At 38.1% G+C, this 19,901-nt stretch overlaps 1 protein-coding gene across 1 annotated transcript; it reads left to right on the top strand.

Moving 5' to 3' along the window:
- The first annotated feature begins 18,275 nt into the window (after positions 1 to 18,275).
- LOC111396221 (cytosolic sulfotransferase 15-like) lies at positions 18,276 to 19,457 on the top strand. The gene has a single exon (XM_023022581.1). The coding sequence runs from the start codon at positions 18,461 to 18,463 to the stop codon at positions 19,253 to 19,255; it is 795 nt and encodes a 264-aa protein (XP_022878349.1). The 5' UTR covers positions 18,276 to 18,460; the 3' UTR covers positions 19,256 to 19,457.
- The last annotated feature ends 444 nt before the right edge of the window (positions 19,458 to 19,901 follow it).

Below are 19,901 nucleotides of genomic sequence, written 5' to 3'. Positions count from 1 at the left end.
AAAAAAGCAAATTCATATTTGAGGAAAGGTGTAGAGAAAAAGTCTTGTAACCTCCATTTTTAGTGAAAAACTAAATATGAGAGTTATATTATCATTAACCTTGTTAAATAGAATTTTTAAGTAAGAATTTAAAAAGTTTTAAGCCTATAAAATATAATTCTTATAAAAAAAAATTTATAAAACATTTATATGATGAACCATCAAGGAAAATGAATTATTCATATGATTTGTAACCTATATCTATTAATATCCATTAATAAAATAATTATTTCATCCGATTAACTTGATATAATTATTTTTAATGTGCAAAATGAAAAGTTTTTAACTCCAAAATATAAAATATTTTATTAAAAACCAACATGGTGATTCGTACCTAAGTTACCTATGTGAAATAGCATCTGATGACCATTGTGAGACCCAGTTATTTAATAAATCTTTGTAATTAAATTTATTTAAACTTAATTTCTTAAATATTTGAGCTTTAGTTTAACTCGTGGCTTGTGATTTCACTACCTTAAATGGATTGAGCCACCATAGCTCGTTTCTTATATGGGATACACCAACCAATTTAAGAATATAAAATTCGAGACTTTACAGTTATGGTTTGAGTTAACCTAATCATTTTTTCTCGATGACCTTTGATTTCTTCTTATTTCAGCATTTTATTTCTGTAGGACAGTATGATTTATTTTTTGCTCAAATTTTCATCGTTGTATGATTCGCTGTCACTCATTTTCCTTGGCTTCTCTATTTCCTCAGGTGTTTTCGCTTGTGGTTTTATTTAGAGTTCCTACAAACGGGTACTTAAAAGAAATGGATAGTAATTTTCAAAGTCGACAGTCAAATTTTCCTCTATTTGGGGATTTTTGTCTATTTTGAAGCTAGGTTTTGCTTTATAGAGATATGTTCTGCTGTTCTTTCAGTAAGAGGTGTTTATTAATTGAAGATAGCCTTTAAATCTTCGAGATATTACTTACATGAGATGTTCTTTCAATCTCAATAATTTTTGTGTAGAATTTGAATCCCTTTCTTCGTTGTACACTTGTCTTATTTATAGGCAATTTTAGAGGCATTTTAGTCATTTTTGTGAGTTGATATTCTTCATTATTATGTTGGAAGTTTTGATAAGGATTCACTGTGTTTGGATTTGTAATTATGCCTGGAAATAATATTTCCAGCCTCCGTTAAACTTGGAATGAAAGATTCTTATTTGTAGACCTAATTTATGTCTAAAATGGAGTTCTAATAAGATGAGGAACCATAATTTTAGTGCAAGTATGATATCTCAAATTGCTGAAATTTAATATTCTCTTGTGTGATAGGGTCTTTGTTTTCTCTTTTAACTCAGGTTGAGTTCTTCAATATTGCAATTGATGTCATTCAACTTTCAAACGTGCTCATTAGTCCCTAACTTCCAGATCATGTCCAACTATACTCCTTTTTGATCAATTATTGCCACTTTCCACTGTTCTTCTCCAATCCCAACTTTTCTCCTAAAATAATAAAAAACACATAAAAGGTAATAATCCAGTTCATAAAATTACATCCAAAAGGTAATTTTGATGGCCAAGATAAGTGTAAATTTTATATATGTCAATATCTGTACCTCTACTCTTGATATAATTTATGAGAACTCGTGATTCACGTCTATAAGATAATAACAATGCATATGAGAAAAGCTAGAGAAAGAAATTGACCAAAGCAAGACAATTCACAAAGTTTTTGCTAATGCATATATAGTTGGCCACATCGCCAGGTCTTCAGGGCATGCTAAAATTTTATTTTTATTTATTTATTTTTCTTATAGATAGTGTTCTTCTGTAAAATAATGATTGACTTGATTAATTTTCAGTCAAAACATCGAAAAAAATAGGTTAGTTTTAGCAGTTAGATATTATTATCTAAAAAACGTGTATCATATGTGGCAAGTAACGACAGTGCGAATTTACAAGCTAATGTTTTTCTATATATATATTTAACTTATCAACTAACAAGTCTAAATAGCCTTATGTTGGCGCTACGCTGTAATGTGCTTATAACACGAATCAAATTTTTTTGAATAATGTTATTTGTCATACTTAATTCATTATATAATAATAGGATGACATTAAATAATATATTCAATTGAAAGTACGTACAATATGAAACTCATATGTTGCAATACAGTGACCTATCATTCTAAACTTGAAACCAACACAGCTGCAACCCTTGTATCACTCACCACGTAATATTTGGCGGGTTGCTTATTCTCTTCCATCCATTGGACGCATGATATGAAACTCTATATGAAAGGGGGGTGTTGTCCTTCGATATGAAATATTTATTTATCACTACTCTATTATTATAAAATAATTTTGACGTTGTCAACCATTGATGCTAAATTAATTTGCTATACATACGGAATTCGTTTATAATAGAATAAATAAATGCTCAACAAGGAATCCACCATTCTCAAATATGAGAATTCAAGCCATAATAAATGAATTGGTCTATAAAAAAAGCTCGACAATGATACCTATAAAATTATTATCGTACGCACATAAATATATACACAGATCGAGGAATGCTATGCTAAACACTGATAATTATTTAGAATGTGAGGCCTTAGCATTTAGCAATGCAATCTTACCAATCAACTTATTCCATTGGTAAAAACGATGTATTTGCTACAAATTTCCAACGGGAAATTATTTTATCATTTTTAAAAATAGATATTAATTTACCGAATAGATTAACAACGGAAGTCTCCCATTGTTAAACTTTTGTTGCTAATCCGTTGGCATAATAAATAAATAATAAATTAAACAATTGTCCAACAGATTTACGATGGGATGATTCGGTTGAAAATTATATAAAATATATATATTTTAAATAGATTGTTAGACAATTCTTTCGTAGAATTAGCAACCAAACTAAAAACTGTATTAAACATTTTTCAACAGAAAAATCATTTAATATTCTAAAAAATTATTTAAATGTCGATAAAAATTTACTAATTGAAAATATTTTGTCGCTCCACGATTTTGAGAAGTGGACAAAATTTGTTCCACTGGCAGAGAGGCAGATCGGACCAAAATCGGTACATTCCGAACCTATATTTTAATAATAAAAATAATAAAATCGGCGAACTTTTCAAAATTGACCTATCATCCTAAAGTGACTGGGTCATGCTACACGTACACCTAGTATGAATTCACGAATTGGAGCCATTTAGGACAGTCAGTGACTTTTGACCAACGCATTAGCAAGATTGTTTATTAATACTCCCTCCGACTCAATTATATAGGTTTGGTTCGTTTTTCACACGAATTAAGAAATCTTTTTTAATGTCATTGAAAAATTAATTTTTGCCAAAATCTTCCCTAATTTACCCCTATTTAATTTTCAGTATGTAGTAATAAACTATTGTTGGAATTAGTAAAAGAATTTGAATAAGAAGAAATGAGAGTTGTTTCATGTTTTCAAGAAGTGGGAATGTCTGTATTTGAAAATTTTCAAGAAGTTGACATATTAAGTGGTGAAAATTGAATAAGGGTATATTGATAAAGAAACAAAACAAAATATTCTAAATTAGGAAACATGCTTATATATTTGGTACAAGAGAAAAAAGAAACTCAACCTATATAATTGGGACGGAGGGAGTATTGGATTGGATAATATTAAAAAATTTCAATTAATATATAAGTGCACTAAAACGTAAATCTCATATTAACTATCAAGTTTTCATTTCAAAAATCACCAATTTTGACAAATTCTAAAAGATTCCATAAGTCCATGGATGAGGAAATCCCCCCAATGGTCACTAAACTTTGTAGAAAATTTCTAGGAGGTCATCGAATTTCAATACGTCCCTAAATAGTTACTGAACTTTACCGAAGTCCCCCAAGAGGTTAATGAACTTTAAAACGTCCCTAAATGGTCACTGAACTTTGTCGAAATCCCCTAGAGAGATCATTCAACGTTGCAAATTGGGACCCCAAACATAGCTAGTTTAGTGACCTCCCAGGGTTTTTTATAAAGTTCAGTAACCATTCGGGAACATTTTAAAATTCGGTGACTTTTTGGGAGATTTCGAAAAAGTTCAGTGACCATTCAAAGACGTATTGAAGTTCGGTGACCTCCTAGGGAATTTTCTGCAAAGTTCAATGACTATTGGGGATTTCCTCATCCATGGATACTAAAAGTTTCCATTTCCAAAATCCCCGATTTTCACAAAATCCTCAATTTTCACAGATTCCATAGTCCACATAAATGATATCACATATTCTCAAATACTAATGAGAGGCTCACAACTCACAACTCATAGATAAACTCACAGTAAATTCTCATAAAACATAAACTCATAAATTCATAATTTATAACTGATTAATTTAATTGATAACTCATAATTTCATAATAATAAATCAATAAACGAACTAGAAGAACAAAAACCAAAAAATTTAAAAAAAAAATGAAGAAAGGCACGAGGCTCACCGCTTACTTCACGCCATCACGAGTGGAATCAGTTACCAGCAATGCAGTGGTTATGTAGTGCTACAGTGGCCGGTGGCTCAACATCGAGGACCCGATGGTGGCTCAGCGTGAGTGCCAACAGCGGAGAATAGGGTTTAGAAATTGGAATTGGATGGAATTGTTTGATTTCAGGGTTGAAGTGCCGAGTACATTTGTGGCTCTTTGTGTGTGATTTGTGAAGTGAATAAAATCAGCAAACCAAACAGGCTTTGCATCTTCAATCCATTGGGTTGAGTAATTGGGCCAAATATTTTTTCTACGCTTCAATCTTTGTCCATGGCAGCACGACAACTGTAGGTTCCGATGGAGCCAGCACACCTGGCTATGTACCCATGTTGGGTGTTGGCTCGGCTCTTCACCAGCCTCTAACATGGGGGCGAATTTAGAAATTTTTGGCACACGGACTAAAATTTAAAAGTCGATATAATAAATTGATATATTAATTAAAGTCAAATTTATTTAATCTAAAATTGTTCCCGTTCAATGCTAATATTTGAGGATGAATATTGTTCGGTTTTTGGAGGAAATGAAGGTCTTTAGTTAGTCCATCAGAAGTTGTACTTTTGGTAGGTCGATCTGCCATTTGAAAGAAGGAAAACAAAGTTCTCATTTTTCTCGAGAGGAGGTTGACCTTCCATTTTCAATTTCTTAAAATTGCAACACCAAAAGAAGTAGGAAAAAAAAAATCAATCATCAACGATATTACTCTAACGACAATCAAAAAATAATTTATTAAGCCGACAAAGCAAAGTTGCATGACATGTTGGCTTAATAGGTAGAGTTGTTTATTAAGGCATATATAATTGGCAAAGCCTTTGACGGTAACTATGCCTTGTTTGGTACTGTTGACACATAAAAATTCAGCCCAAATCGAATGGTCCAAGGAATGAAGCCCAATTGGAGGATCCTCAAATCAGATAGTCTAAAGAACGAAGCCCAATCAAAAAATTCAAGATGAAGGCCCAAATAGGGAGGCCCAAGAACGCGGTAACGCCATCACCCAAGTTTGCAAGTCACCCAGAATCTGAGCGAATAGAGTGCCATGCAGTCGCCCAGAGCTGTTACTCTATTCTCGCCCAAACCTTCAAGGCGCCCAAGATCTTAACAAACATAAAGCGTTGTGGTTATCAAGAAGTGCAGTTATCAAAGCAGTTATTAAAGCAGCCTTATCACGTTCCACGATTCAAGGAATTCAATCGAAAACGGTTGAACGACGAAGAATAATGGCAGCAGTTAAAAAAGACAGTTTTCATGACAAGCTGGCCATTACGAGGAAAGTGGGCAGTTGTAGAACGATCAAGCAGTTTTTAGGCGGTTGAAAACAAAAAAGATCATCCATGGAGTATAAAAGGGAGAAAAGACATAGAGCAAAAGACCGAATCAAAAACTCTCGAATAGAGAACATGTAATTTTAATTTCCTTAGTTTAGACTTAAACACTTTTTTCAGTAACTCGTGTGCTTGCGCCCCTTGGAGGCATTTTGTTTTTGATTTCCAATTGTAAAGTCATCGCCAATAAAAGAACACCCCTTTTTGGGACTTTGTTTCAAGAGGTTTGTCCCTTACACAATCGTCTGATCCCTTTTAATTGTTAGCGACTAACCCGCGCGAAACAATTTGGCACGCCCGGTGGGACAGTGGTGTTTGGTGTTGAAAGTACAAAAGGTGAAACAATATGCCTCAGAGATCCGATAAGGAAGCAGCAAGTCAGGGAGGAATCCAGTCTGTGATCGAGCGATATGAGGAGCAGCATGCCTCTCCACGAACAGATGGACAGAATCAGAGCAGTAACAGTCGTTACGAACCAATGACAAAGTTGAGTCCTCGAACCATGCGTACATTACTTGGAGAACTCACACAAGACGTTGTTGAACAGGTAAATCTTCGAAGTATTCATAATATGGAAAGATTTATCCAAAATGGGAATGCATACTATGACAACATGGCCAAACAACTAAACACTTTGAACGAAACAATGAATAAGTTAGTAGGCCAAATATGTCAACCGGTTATACCTCTTGCAAATCACTTTTTGTGGGACATAATCCCTCAGTCCTAAATCCGAATCAAAGGGTAGAACCACTTTCTGGTCCCTCTACTTCAAACCAAGGGGGTACTGCAGTGCCAAATCAGAACAATGGTAGTGGTACGCCTAACTTGGGGGGTAATCCAAACATAAGAGATAATGTCCTAACCAATGGACAGAATACCCCACGTGTTAATGAGGGAATAGATATTCAGGCTAATGGTAATGGCCCTAATCATGATAACTTTGTTGCCAATCAAGGACCAAACATCAGGCCTCATGCAAATCAACCGGTTAACCAGCCTGTAGGAATTCCATATGATCCTAACGTCATGTTGAGGAATCAGATTATGGAAATCGTACAGGATCAAATGGCTTTTGGGGTGCGTCCCGTCATTAGGCCGACGCACGCAAAGTCATATCCTGATTGGGTAGATCAAGCATATCCATGGCCTAGAGGGTACAAAGTTCCAGAATTCTCACTGTTTACCGGTTTAAGAGAGGTGTCTACTGTAGAACACATAGGGCGATTCACATTGCAAAGTGGTGATGTAACCGATTACCATAAAATGAGGCTTTTCCCTAGTTCGTTAACAGGAGTAGCTTTCTCCTGGTTCATCAAATTGCCAGCGAACTCTGTTCAAACATGGCAATAATTGGAACAGTTATTTTATGCTCAGTTTTATAAAACTGAGTCTGAAGTCACTTTGACTAATTTGGCGAATCTACGTCAAATGCCAAACGAATGGGCAGAAAGTTTTCTCCAAAGGTTCAAGACAGCAAGAAGCAAGTGTTTTGTACCTCTGCTCGAAAAAGAATTTGTCAAGATCGCTCAGGGCTGCTTGAGCTTTGATTTAAAAAAGAAATTTCAGGACAAGGAATTTCCTGACCTTTTCCAGCTGAGTGCGAATGTGATTAGGTATGAACGATTGATAAGAGAGGAAGAACAGATGAAAAATTCTAGTAAAGGGACTTATTACAAAGACCCAAATTTTGATGTTCATACCATCAGTGACGAGTCATACGACCAGGCCGAAATGTGTTTGGCCGAATTGGTCAAAGGAGATACGTATACTTGTCCCATAATGGCCAAGCCTAGACCATCGGGCAAAGATGAGCCCATAAAAGATGGAAACATAAAGGCTAGAACGTTCTCATTCGATGTAACCAAAGCTGACCTTATATTTGATAAATTATGTAGGGATAAGCAGATAAAGTTGAGCGATAAGCACAAATTGCCAAACCCTGAACAAATCAAGGGTAAAAAATATTGTAAGTGGCATAATGCATGGTCACATTTGACTAACAATTGCTTGGTTTTTTGCCATGTATTGCAGGATGACATTGAATGAGAACGAATTACGTTCGACGATAAGAAGAAGATGGCAGTGGATGAAAATCCTTTTCCACAACCACTTGGAGTGAACATGTTGACATCTGGATTCAAAAATAAGTTACCAAAATTCAAGTTGGTCGTAGATGATGGAGAAGAGGATCCTAGACCACATCCCAGTGTCTTTGAACGAATCAAGGGGAAAGAACTAAAAAAGGACGAAGACGTCCTGTGTGCAAGATGTAAAAGAGAAATGAATGGTAATACGGAGAAACCAGGGATATGGCAGCATCCCTATCGCCCTACCTTCTTCCCAAACATTCAGCCTGGTAGAGGGCGAGGTATATCATTCTATAAAGGACCACCTTTTGAGAGGCAGTTCAGGCCAACAGATAATGGAAGAACATTCAGGCCGCAACCTCGCCGGCCAAATGTATGGCATTCATTCCAGTATAATGCAGGAAGGGCAATACCCTTCGATGAGATGACTAGAACCCAACAAAGGCGTTTCCAATGAAACTATGGACGAATGATGAGGTAGCAACAGGGAGTGCCACATCCTAAAGCGCCTAAACTACTCAAGGTAGCCAATCAAAATGTCCTCAAAGATAGTGAAAAGACCGGTACAGATGAATCAATGAAGGAACTGCCAGAAACTTCTTCTGGGAGATCAAAGTTTGAGCGAGACAGAAGGGATGGAGAAGATCCAGATCAGCCCCTTACTATCCAATTCGGTACGTTGCCTCTTGTCGTGGCTAGTAAGCAATGAATTCAAGAATAAAGAAAAAGAAAAAGAGAGGGAGGACAACGAAGGAGAAGCTTGTGTGCTGGAATGTGAAGAAGGCCAGACTTCTAGAGAGGCCTACAACGATGAAGAGGACGACGGAATGACAGACATTGAAGAAGAAATCGACCTAGAAGCAGAAGGAAGAAAGAGAGGAGTATCGCGCAATACTCTGTTGAAGCAACTACATCGAGAGGGAGTTCGCGAAGTAGACCTGTTGGGAGAACCATCTGGGCGTCCTTTCGATTTCTACGTACTATACGGGACACCCAAAAGTAAGAAGAGAGTGCCTCACTCTGAAAAGTATGGGTCACCTCCAAGAATAATGCCCCCTCCTACAGGTTGGGTAACTGATGAGGAAGCATTAGAAAAAAGTAAGAAGGAAGTTCAGGAGACAGAGGATCAGCGCGATATACTGCACGTCGACTTATCACAGGGGGATAATTCGACAGAAAACAAGCAGGAAGTAGAAATAGAGGCTGCTGAAAAGGTTATTTTTAAACGGCCAGCCATGAAATTGACTAAACACTTGAGGCCATTGTACGTTAAAGCTCTAGTTAAGGACGTCCCGGTGGCAAAAGTGCTTGTCGACAATGGAGCAGCTATAAACACCATTCCATCTAGGATGATGAGGAAATTCGCAAAGACAGAGGGTGACATGATTCCTACAGAAGTCATCCTTACGAGCTTTAATGGGGGAGCAACTTCAGCTAAAGGAATTATGCCATTGGACATAACTATAAGGACGACTACTAGGACCACTGTCTTCTTTGTAATAGATGGTCCTACTAGTTACAATGTGCTACTAGGAAGAGATTGGATACACGAAAGTCACTGTATACCCTCATCGCTCCATCAATACTTGATCTTTTGGAACAACAAAGGCGAAGTAGAGGTGGTACAGGCCGATCATAGGTCTTTTGTCGCAGAAGCAAACTCGGTGGAAAAGTTCATGTACGAAGGAAACTATGGACCTGTCAGGGTAGTACAAGATGGGGAAGAAACTCAAGTTGTCGCGCAAAGCGAAGAGCCATTTTCAGTGGACGCACTCATTGAAATGTTCAGACAAATGAGGCCAAATATAGTGGCCCTGGAAGAGCCAGTAATTGGCAAAAGAATAATCAAGGAGTCTTGAATGGATTCTAAGTTACGAAAGCAAATGGCCGACATTCAGGCCTTCAAAGCCAGACTAATGGCTTTCAATAAGGAATGCAATAACAAGGCGAAAGAAGAGACAGCCCTAAAAGTGCTGAAGGACAAATTGGCAGTATTCGAGTTAGAACAAAGCATTGGCCGAGAAGTCAACAAGGTGGACTGTTTAGAAGAGGAAGTACTTACAAGGAAACTGGACGACGAAGTGATGCGGATCGTCAAACCTGGATACGCTCAAGCACAAGACCCTCTGATCAAAGTAAATATTGGCAATGAAGGAGAAGATCGTCCAACATTCATCAGCCAGGTGCTCGATCAAGAGGTTAGTAATAAATTAATCGCTTTGCTAAAAGAGTACAAAGATTGTTTTGCTTGAGAATATGACAAATGCCTGGTTTAGATAGAGACTTGGTGGAACATAGGTTACCAACTAAACCTAACTTTAAACCTCATAGGCAGCCTCCTAAACGTTTTGCTCCCAATGTACTCCCTGAAATCAAGAAAGAGATAGAGCGATTATTGAAAGCAGGTTTTATTAGAACAGCCAGATATGTCGAATGGTTGTCCAATATCATGCCAGTACTAAAAAAGAATGGTAAACTAAGGGTGTGTAAAGACTTTAGGAATTTAAACATAGCTGCACCCAAAGATGAGTATCCAATGCCCACGGTGGATTCTTTAGTAGACTCGACTGCCGGACATGTCATGTATTCTTTCATGGATAGGTATTCAGGATACAATCAAATTTATATAGCTGAAGAAGATATACACAAAACTGCCTTTAGATGCACTGGGTCTCTAGGATGTTTTGAATGAGTGGTTATGCCTTTCGGCCTAAAAATGCAGGGGCAACTTATCAAAGGGCAATGAAATTAATCTTTCATGATATGATAGGCAAGTTTGTTGAAATGTATGTAGATGACATAGTAGTCAAGTTCATTAAAGAAGAGGACCATTTCGAACAGTTAAGATGTTCGTTTGAGCGAATGAAGCAATATAAGTTAAAGTTGAATCCCTTGAAGTGTGCATTTGGTGTTAATGCAGGGAATTTTCTTGGTTTTTTAGTACACAAGAGAGGGATTAAACTTGATAAAAATAAAGCGAAGGCCATTTTAGAGGCCAAACCACCTAGCAACAAAAAAGAATTGCAAAGGTTTCTAGGCTAAGTAAACTTTTTAAGACGCTTTATTTCTAACTGTACAGGGCGAACTAAAGTCTTTTCGCCGCTTTTAAGGCTGAAAAATCAGGACGAATTCGTCTGGAAAGAAGAACATCAAAAGGCTTTTGAAAGTCTGAAGACATATTTATCAAGTCCACCAGTGTTGGTGTCACCAATCCAAGGACGGCCAATGAAAGTGTACGTATCGGCTGAAAAAGAATCAATAGCTGGAATGGTGCACAGGAAGACCAATTTGGTGAAGAAAGGGCAATTTACTACTTAAGTAGACGGTTAACGAAATGTGAATGTAATTACTCTGCTATCGAAAAATTATGTCTTGCATTGTATTTTACATGTACAAAATTAAGGGCTTATTTATGACCCATAACCGTTTATTTAATTTCTAAAGTAAATTTAGTTAAGTACATATTCTCGCGCCCTATTTTACACCAAAGGGTAGGCATTTGGACACTAGCTTTATCAGAATTCGAGATACAATATATACCTCAAAAGGCAGTCAAAAATCAGGCTTTGGCTAACTTTCTAGCCGATCATCCATACCTTGACATGCCTGAAGAAATTGAACTAGAAATCAATTCGTTCGAGCTAAAACCTTGGGTGTTGTATTTCGATTGATCAAAAACCTCTAAAGGTGCAGGAGTAGGAGTAGCATTAATTAATCCTTTAGGAATTTGCTACAAGTTCGCATTCACTTTAGACAGAATGTGCACCAATAATCAGGTCGAATATGAAGCCTTAATTGTAGGCCTAGAACTAATGATAGATATGGGAATAAGAAATGTGATTGTTAGGGGCGATTCTCAATTGGTAATCCACCAACTGATTGGTGATTTTAAATGCCAAAGTGATTCCATTATAAGTCAACATGAGATCGCCCAAGAATTGTTAAAAGAATTTGACCAAGTAGAACTTCAATGCGTTAATAGGATATATAATGACGTGGCAAATGAGTTAGCCCAAAAGGCCTCAGGGTACTCAAAGGTTTTGAATTGGAAGTCTACTTGTGAGTATGGAATCATATTGCCCGTGACTCAAAGAAGGGCGAGAAAGATTGAACTTCACTGCATACAAGATGGAGATGCAATAGATTGGAGAACAAAGATTAAAAGGTTCCTTAAAGAACCTAATGGAGGGATTAGTAGGAAAATGAAGTTGTGTTTGCTGAACTATACACTAATAGACGAAGAGTTCTTTAAGAAACGCTCTGATGGTGTATTACTAAGTGTGTAAGTTTGCAAGAAGCCAAGACGATCGTGGCAGAAGTGCACGAAGGGATATGTGGAGCTCATCAAGTTGGCCAAAGGATGAGATGGTTAATTATTAGGAGTGGATATTTTTTGCCAAAGATGGGAGAATTATGCGTTCAGCATGCAAAGAGTTGTTTAGCATGCCAAAAGCATGGTCCAATACAAAGTGCACCAGCACGAGAGATGGCACCTATTATTAAACCTTGGCCGTTCAAGGGTTGGGCGATAGACTTGATAGGGAAAATTTATCCCCCATCGTCCAAGCAACATACTTTTGTTATAGTTGCAACCGACTACTTCACCAAGTGGGCAGAGGCGGTACCTTTGAAAGAGATCACCCAGAAGAACGTTATAGAGTTTATCCGTGATCACATCATTTATAGGTTTGGAATTCCACAAACGTTAATGGTAGATCACGGAACATCTTTGAATGGGGATCAAGTGAACAAATTTTTGAGCGAGTTTGGGGTTAAATTAGTAAACTCCACACCATACTACGCTCAATCCAACGGGCAAGCGGAATCTTCTAATAAGATTCTAAAAAATATCATCAGAAAGATGATAGATGAAAATGCTAGAAATTGGCACGAATGTCTGAACAATGCCTTATGGGCTTATAAAACATCACCTCGGTCAAGTACCAAAGTTACTCCTTTCCAACTTGTTTATGGACAGGAGGCCATTTTGCCTATCGAAATCAACGTGCAATCGATTAGAGTATGCTTGCAACATAAGTTGAATGATGATGAGTGTGCCGAATCACTAGTTCAAAATTTATTGGGATTAGACGAATTAAAGTTGGATGTCTTAGATAGATTGCAAGTTCAAAAACAAAGAATGGCTAAGTTTTATAATAAAAAAGTCATAGCCAAGTCGTTCAGCCTGGGTGAACTAGTTTGGAAGACGATACTCCCTTTGGATAGCAAGGATCCAAAGTACGGGAAGTGGTCGCCCAATTGGGAACGACCATACAAAATAAACAGTGTGTTGCCCAATGGAGCATATCACTTGGAAGATTTAGATGGCACCAAGCACGTGAGATTCATTAACGGCAAATATTTGAAAAAATATGTTCCCTCTTTATGGAAATGTGAACAGATAAAAGCATAGTCAAAAGATGTTGAACGATTAAGGATAACAAGGTCAGAGCAAAATACGTTCAAATAAAGTCCTTTATTATCAAACGTTCATTACAAAGATGCGAAAATACAAATAATAGATGCTCTACAAACTACAATTAAAAGTAAGCTAATCTCCCGGTTGATCGCTGAGTCAGAGGGTGGACTAGCCTCACACCGCCTTCCTAAATGCATCGCTACAATGGTGGGATCGTCGAGTAAGAGGGTGGACTGGCCTTACCACCTTTCTAAATGCATCGCTGCAATAACGGGCAAAGAGGCTGGGAAGCACTCTCAGCAAGCAAGGTGGCCGGCAAGCATCCCACAAATTGCCTTCTATCATCGACTCCTTTTAAAGGACAAAGAGACGATGGGAAGAACTTCGATGGTAAAAACTTTGCTGCTGGCCAAAAAATATTTCCTATACCTCCCACACCAAAAGTGACATCAAGGCAAATAGTAAAATGGGAGGACTAAACAATCCATTTTTATAGAAAGACGAAAGTTTCGGATCGGATTGATTGTCAGAGTGCCAAAAAATGGCAGCAAATTGGTTTCGAAGAAAAAAATGAAGATGAAGATGAAGATGGAAGATGGAAAATACGAAGCATACGTGCATTATAGGGGGGTGGAGATGAAGAGACAGAATATGAGCAGCCACATTCTGCCTAGTAAATGGAATTAAATAGCCCAAAGTCTTGGGAAAAGTGGTGGAAGTATAAAAAAATGGGCAAGATTTTTTAGCACAAAGCAGTTAAATGCTTGAAGAATTGACGATTAAAAAACAAACGCTAAATAAATGCACAAGAAGTTAACATATATGTTCATTAATGATGAACAAAGTTACAAAGGGAAAATCAAATTAGAAAAGAAAAAGTCATCGTATGTCTTAATTACAGTCCACCCCACACTGAACGAATTCGTTCCCTAAGTTTTTCCCAATCCTCGTTCTGCCGAGAGAAAGTGATGTTCAATTCGGCCACGACATCATCATCAACTTCCAACTCCTTGTACTGCTCAACCAAGGACTTAGTTCGCTCAATTCCCTGGGAGGCGTTACACTTTTTAGCAGCCATTCTCGCCTTGCAGTCATCCATTTTGGCTTGAAGTTCCTTCATCTGAGCAGCCAAACTAACCATCAAAGAGTCTTCAATCATGACTTCGGAAGAGATCTCTTTCAACTCATCCTCAGCCTTGTTGATCTCCAGACGCAGAGACTCTTTTTCTGATACGGCGCGAAGATATTGAGTACTTTTGGCCTTTAGTTCAGCATTCTTGGCTAGCAAGGAAAGGACCTCGGAGTGGATAACCTTCAATGTCACTTTAAAATCGGCAGAAAGATTGAGCGACGGAAGCGTCAAAGCTTGCTCCAACTTCGCATTCAAATGCTCAAGTTTATCCTTGTGTCTGGCAGCACTAGCCCTACCAATGTCCATATCCATGAAGGACACGTACTCAAATATCGACTGCTTGAGAAACTTCAAATCTTCCTCTGAAGAAGTAGCAGGACGATTAGATGGAGCAGGGCGAGATGTCTTGACTTGCCCCCAGGAAGCGAACAAGTCTTGGATAGAACGCACAATCTTGTCAGCATCCTGCAAAGAAAATTGTCAATATTGAAGATTCTCACTACAACGAACAAAATGGAAATAAAATTGAAGCAAAGATTACCTCATCAACAATCGTGGAAGATGGCATATCCTCAGCCAAATCTACCACCAGTGACTCCTCCATTCGTGAGGACTTCCCCTTGTCTGAGCGAGAAGATGTTGCCACAACGGGCAGACTCATAGGAGTATCTGCAGAACTCAAGAGCAACAAATCAGAAACCAATAGCACAAGCAAAGGTAAGGCATAAAAAAACTGAATTACCTTCTGCTTCGATGTTTGGGGGGTTGACGCCCTGGGAAGAAGGTGGCTCATCCATGGGTTGTGATGAGGATTCTGGGACTGAAGATGTCTCTTTAAGCGTAGTCCCCTCATCAACCGGTTTGGATGAAGCAGCCTCAACAGAGGATGATGGAGCAGGAGCTATCGATGCCAAAGCCTTTGAAGGAGAGGCTGAACTTTTCTGAGAAGTCCAAAAAATCATCAGCACACAGAAAAGTTCCAAGTATGGAAAAGTATGCTTGTGAGTAAACCAATTTAATTACCTTCCTCCTGATGATAAGAGGGGTATCATCATCATCATCAACATCATCCTCCAGAATGGGAGATGCTGAGGCTGGCCATTTGCGACTTGGGGCACTCTTGGCTGTAGTAGGCTTGGCAGGGAGAGAAGAAGATGGACGAGCAGACTGTTTAGCGCTACGAGGAGGAGAAGGACTCCGGATGGACAAAGGAGTGACTAAAACAGGAGGAGGGGAAGAAATATTCGGCTGGTCTAGTGAATGAAAGGCACGATTGGCATCAGTCGCAAATAATATGCGCTTCACTGACGGCCAGAGCTGTTCAAAAAGAGAATGAATGGCATGGCTAGAATTGAAGGGGGCTAATGAAAAATAGCTTGTTAAGAGAAGATTGCGAGCATTTATAGCCTCTGCCTCCGCCTTATTAATAATATGAAAACGGTCAATTAAGTTCCTTGAATAGCAAGGAGGAACAGGCCAAGTTTGGCCGAAACCAAGCTGGCGAGCAAAAAATTGGGAAGCATAAATTTCTACCCCTGCCTTGGCATTGGTCCCAATTAAAATATCATGAAATAGCTCCCTCCCAGTTAAAAACTAGATCCAAATAAGCAGGGAGGTGCTCGCGTTGTCTATAGTGGAGAGGGGATGTACATAGTTTGGAGTCAAAAAAGGAGGAAAAGGAAAAAATGAATAGATTGAATCCAAAGAATAAAAGAATGAAAAAATGTCCCTTCTGGACATATTTACACGAGCCAAGGGCTCAATGGCTAGCCCATAGCAGCTAGCAGAGGAACGAGAAATTGATGGAGTACCAAGCAATGGAAAATAGGATCTCAACCACAGTTGAGTGAACCAAAGAGGTCCACTGCCAGTGGAAGATGCACCATTCTTCAGTCGAGTTTGAAGAGACGCCATGCCTCTATAAAGGCCAGCCAAAAAGAAAGAACATAAATTCAAAGACCTACCAGGCGCCAATTCGTACGCTATGGGTAAATAACTCAGGGAGGGCTTTATGCTTGGCACACACAAAACATATTTACAAAGCCAAACTAGAAGAAAGGCCACTCGCGCAGTATGGGAAGGCTCAGCGCTCGAATGATTGTGAAGGGTTTGCAGGCTTGAATAAGAGTCGGTGTAGTTTTTACCAAATTTTGGGGCGCCACCAGAAACCAAGATACCAGGAAAAATGGTATCGCCCAAAGGTGGTAGATTCACTAGGGCCCCAACATCCCTTAAAGTAATAGAGATGGGGCCAAGAGGGAAAATAAAGGTATTATACTCAGAAGACTAAAAACTCAAAGCAATCGAAAAAAGTGCTGAATCAAAAGTAGGGGGGCGAATAGAGATTTCTAACAAATCAGAAATCCTAGCATTATCAAAAAGTACCTTAGTAGGACCATGGCCCACAAGACGAGCATGCCACCTACGGAAAGCTACATCAGATTTAGGCTAAGTGCGAATACCTCTTTCGCGAAGTGGCCCCAGCGGCAGAGAGTTTAGAAATGGAAGGCCTTGAGTACAAGGAAACAGCTGACCCACCGCCGCCTGTTCAACTGCCTCTGCATTGTTGAAGAAAGGACCTAAGTAGAACTTATTGCGTTCGACATCGGCTGGCGCGAGAAAACTCAGAGTTATGTATGGACGACTCAGAAGTTTCTGAAAGTCATCAAAACTAAAGGAGTCGCCAGCTTGAGATTGTGAAGTAGCCATTTGAGATGGAACGAAGTTTTTCAGAGTTACGTAGCAGGAAAGCAAAAGATGATAGTAAATCGTGGGAGAGACGCGAAAAATTTGAGGCTTGATTTAATGGTGCAGTGAAATGGCGTGTTTGGGGGTTATAAGGGTTTGCAAAACGACGCACCTTTTTAAGTTATGAAAGAAAACAATGATTGAAATTCTTGGAAATCTCGAATGTTGCTGGAAACACAAAGTGAATATGGCAAAATTTAATAATTATTATTAATTCTGCCATATTGGGGGGTAATTGTTGACATATAAAAATTCAGTCCAAATCGAACGGTCCAAGGAATAAAGCCTAATTAGAGGATCCCCAAATCAGATAACCCAAAGAACGAAGCCCAATCAAACAATTTAAGATGAAGGCCCAAATAGAGAGGCCCAAGAACGCGGTAACGCCATCGCCCAAGTTTGCAAGTCGCCCAGAATCTGAGCGAATAGAGTGCCATGCAGTTGCCCAGAGCTGTTACTCTATTCTCGCCCAAACCTTCAAGTCGCCCAAGATCTTAACAAACATAAAGCGTTGTGGTTATCAAGAAGTGCAGTTATCAATGCAGTTATTAAAGCAGCCTTATCACGTTCCACGATTCAAGGAATTCAATCGAAAACGGTTGAACGACGAAAAATAATGGCAGCAGTTAAAAATGCAGTTTTCATGACAAGCTGGCCATTATGAGGAAAGTGGGCAGTTGTAGAACGATCAAGCAGTTTTAAGGTGGTTGATCACAAAAAAGATCATCCATGGAGTATAAAAAGGAGAAAAGACATAGAACAAAGGACCGAATCAAAAACTCTCGAACAGAGAACATGTAATTTTAATTTCCTTAATTTAGATTTAAACACTTTTTTCAGTAACTCGTGTGCTTGCACCCCTTGGAGGCATTTTGTTTTTTATTTCCAATTGTAAAGTCATCGCCAATAAAAGAACACCCCTTTTTGGGACTTTGTCTCAAGAGGTTTGTCCCTTACACAATCGTCTGATCCCTTTTAATTGTTAGCGACTAACCCGCGCGAAACAGGTACAATTAATGAAAACTCATGATTTACGTCTATAAGATAGTAACAATACATATGAGAAAGCTAGACTATTTTCAAAGTTTCCACCAGAGAAAAATGACTGCCAAAAATTCTTTATTGCCACCAATGGATTTACATGAAGAAGAAGTATTGGCCCAAGAATGTAAGAGCTTAATCTCCTCTCTACCTAAAGAAAAAGGATGGATTTCCTATTATCAGTACAAATATGAAGGGTTCTGGTATTCTTGTTACATATCCCAAATCAGGCACCATCTGGTTAAAGGCTATTATGTTCACTTTAGTGAACCGAAAGAAATATGTTATCAAGGAAAATCATCCTTTATTCAGCAAGAATCCTCATGAACTCATACCATGCTTTGAATTCGATCTCTACTTGCATGATCAAATCCCTGATCCGTCCTCCATTCCCTCTCCTAGACTTTTTGCCACTCATTTACCCTATTTTTCCTTGCCAAAATCAGTGCATAATTCTGCAAGCAAGCTTGTTTATCTTTGCAGGAACCCTAAGGATACTTTTGTGTCCCTTTGGCATTTCATAAACAAATTAAGGGTCGAGAAGATGGGAAGCTGTTCACTTGATGAAGCTTTTGACATGTTTTATAAAGGGGTGAGCCCATATGGACCCTTTTGGGACCATATTTTAGATTATTGGAATGAAAGCAAGAAAAATTCTGATAGGATTCTCTTTTTGACGTACGAGAATATGAAAGAAGAGTCTTCTGTTCATATAAAACGCCTGGCCGAATTTTTGGGATGTCCATTTTCTGCCGAGGAAGAAGAATCAGGGATGGTAGAGGATATCTTGAAGTTGTGTAGCTTTAATAATTTAAGCAACCTCGAAATCTACAAGACAGGCAAGTTAATATATGGTCAAGAAAGTAAGGTATACTTTCGTCGAGGTGAGATTGGAGATTGGACGAAATTCCTGTCCCCTGAGATGGTGAAGAGACTTGATCAAATTACTGAACACAAGCTTAGTGGATTTGGATTGAAAATTTGAAGGCAAGTTCACAGAGTTCTTTGCTTGAGATTTTAATTTGTGCAATTATGCAAACATTTTGAAATTCTGTATGTTTAGATTCATTGTCCCGCAGTTTGGTTCTTAAGAACTTGATAGCTTTGATCATTTAGCTCGTGTTTGGTATAGAATATAATCAGATTTTTAATAAATTTTAATGAAAATTGATGGAATATATGGTTGAAAATTGTGGGTTTCATGAAATGTGTAATTAAAGATTTTAATCTACATCGAACATATACATGAGAGATTTTGCAGCGAATCAAACGAAGTGAACAATGCTGAGTTTGTTGTGTTGTTCACTCACGCTGTTTGTGCGAAGGACCATATATATGTTTCAATTTTATTTTTATTTTTTTTCAAAGTATTTTGATTTCTTAGTATTTCTTTGGCAGAAATCCAGTAATATCCACCAACATGGAAGCACTCTATAAATGATTTGTTCACCCAAAATCTACCTACTAAGATCATTTTCTTTTATAATTCTTTCAGCTGCTATTTCACTTGAAAAAAGGTTTCCACAAAAATCAGAAATATTTTGAAAGAGAAATTTTCATTTTTCGAAAAGATAGTTCTTCGATAATATTGTGCATATTTGAATAAAATATTCATTTAAATATAATTTTGA

Source organism: Olea europaea, chromosome 6 (assembly GCF_002742605.1).
Source record: "Olea europaea var. sylvestris chromosome 6, O_europaea_v1, whole genome shotgun sequence".
NCBI lineage: Eukaryota > Viridiplantae > Streptophyta > Magnoliopsida > Lamiales > Oleaceae > Olea > Olea europaea.
The sequence above is the reverse complement of the archived record's forward strand: the minus strand, read 5'-3'. Positions and strand labels throughout refer to the sequence as shown.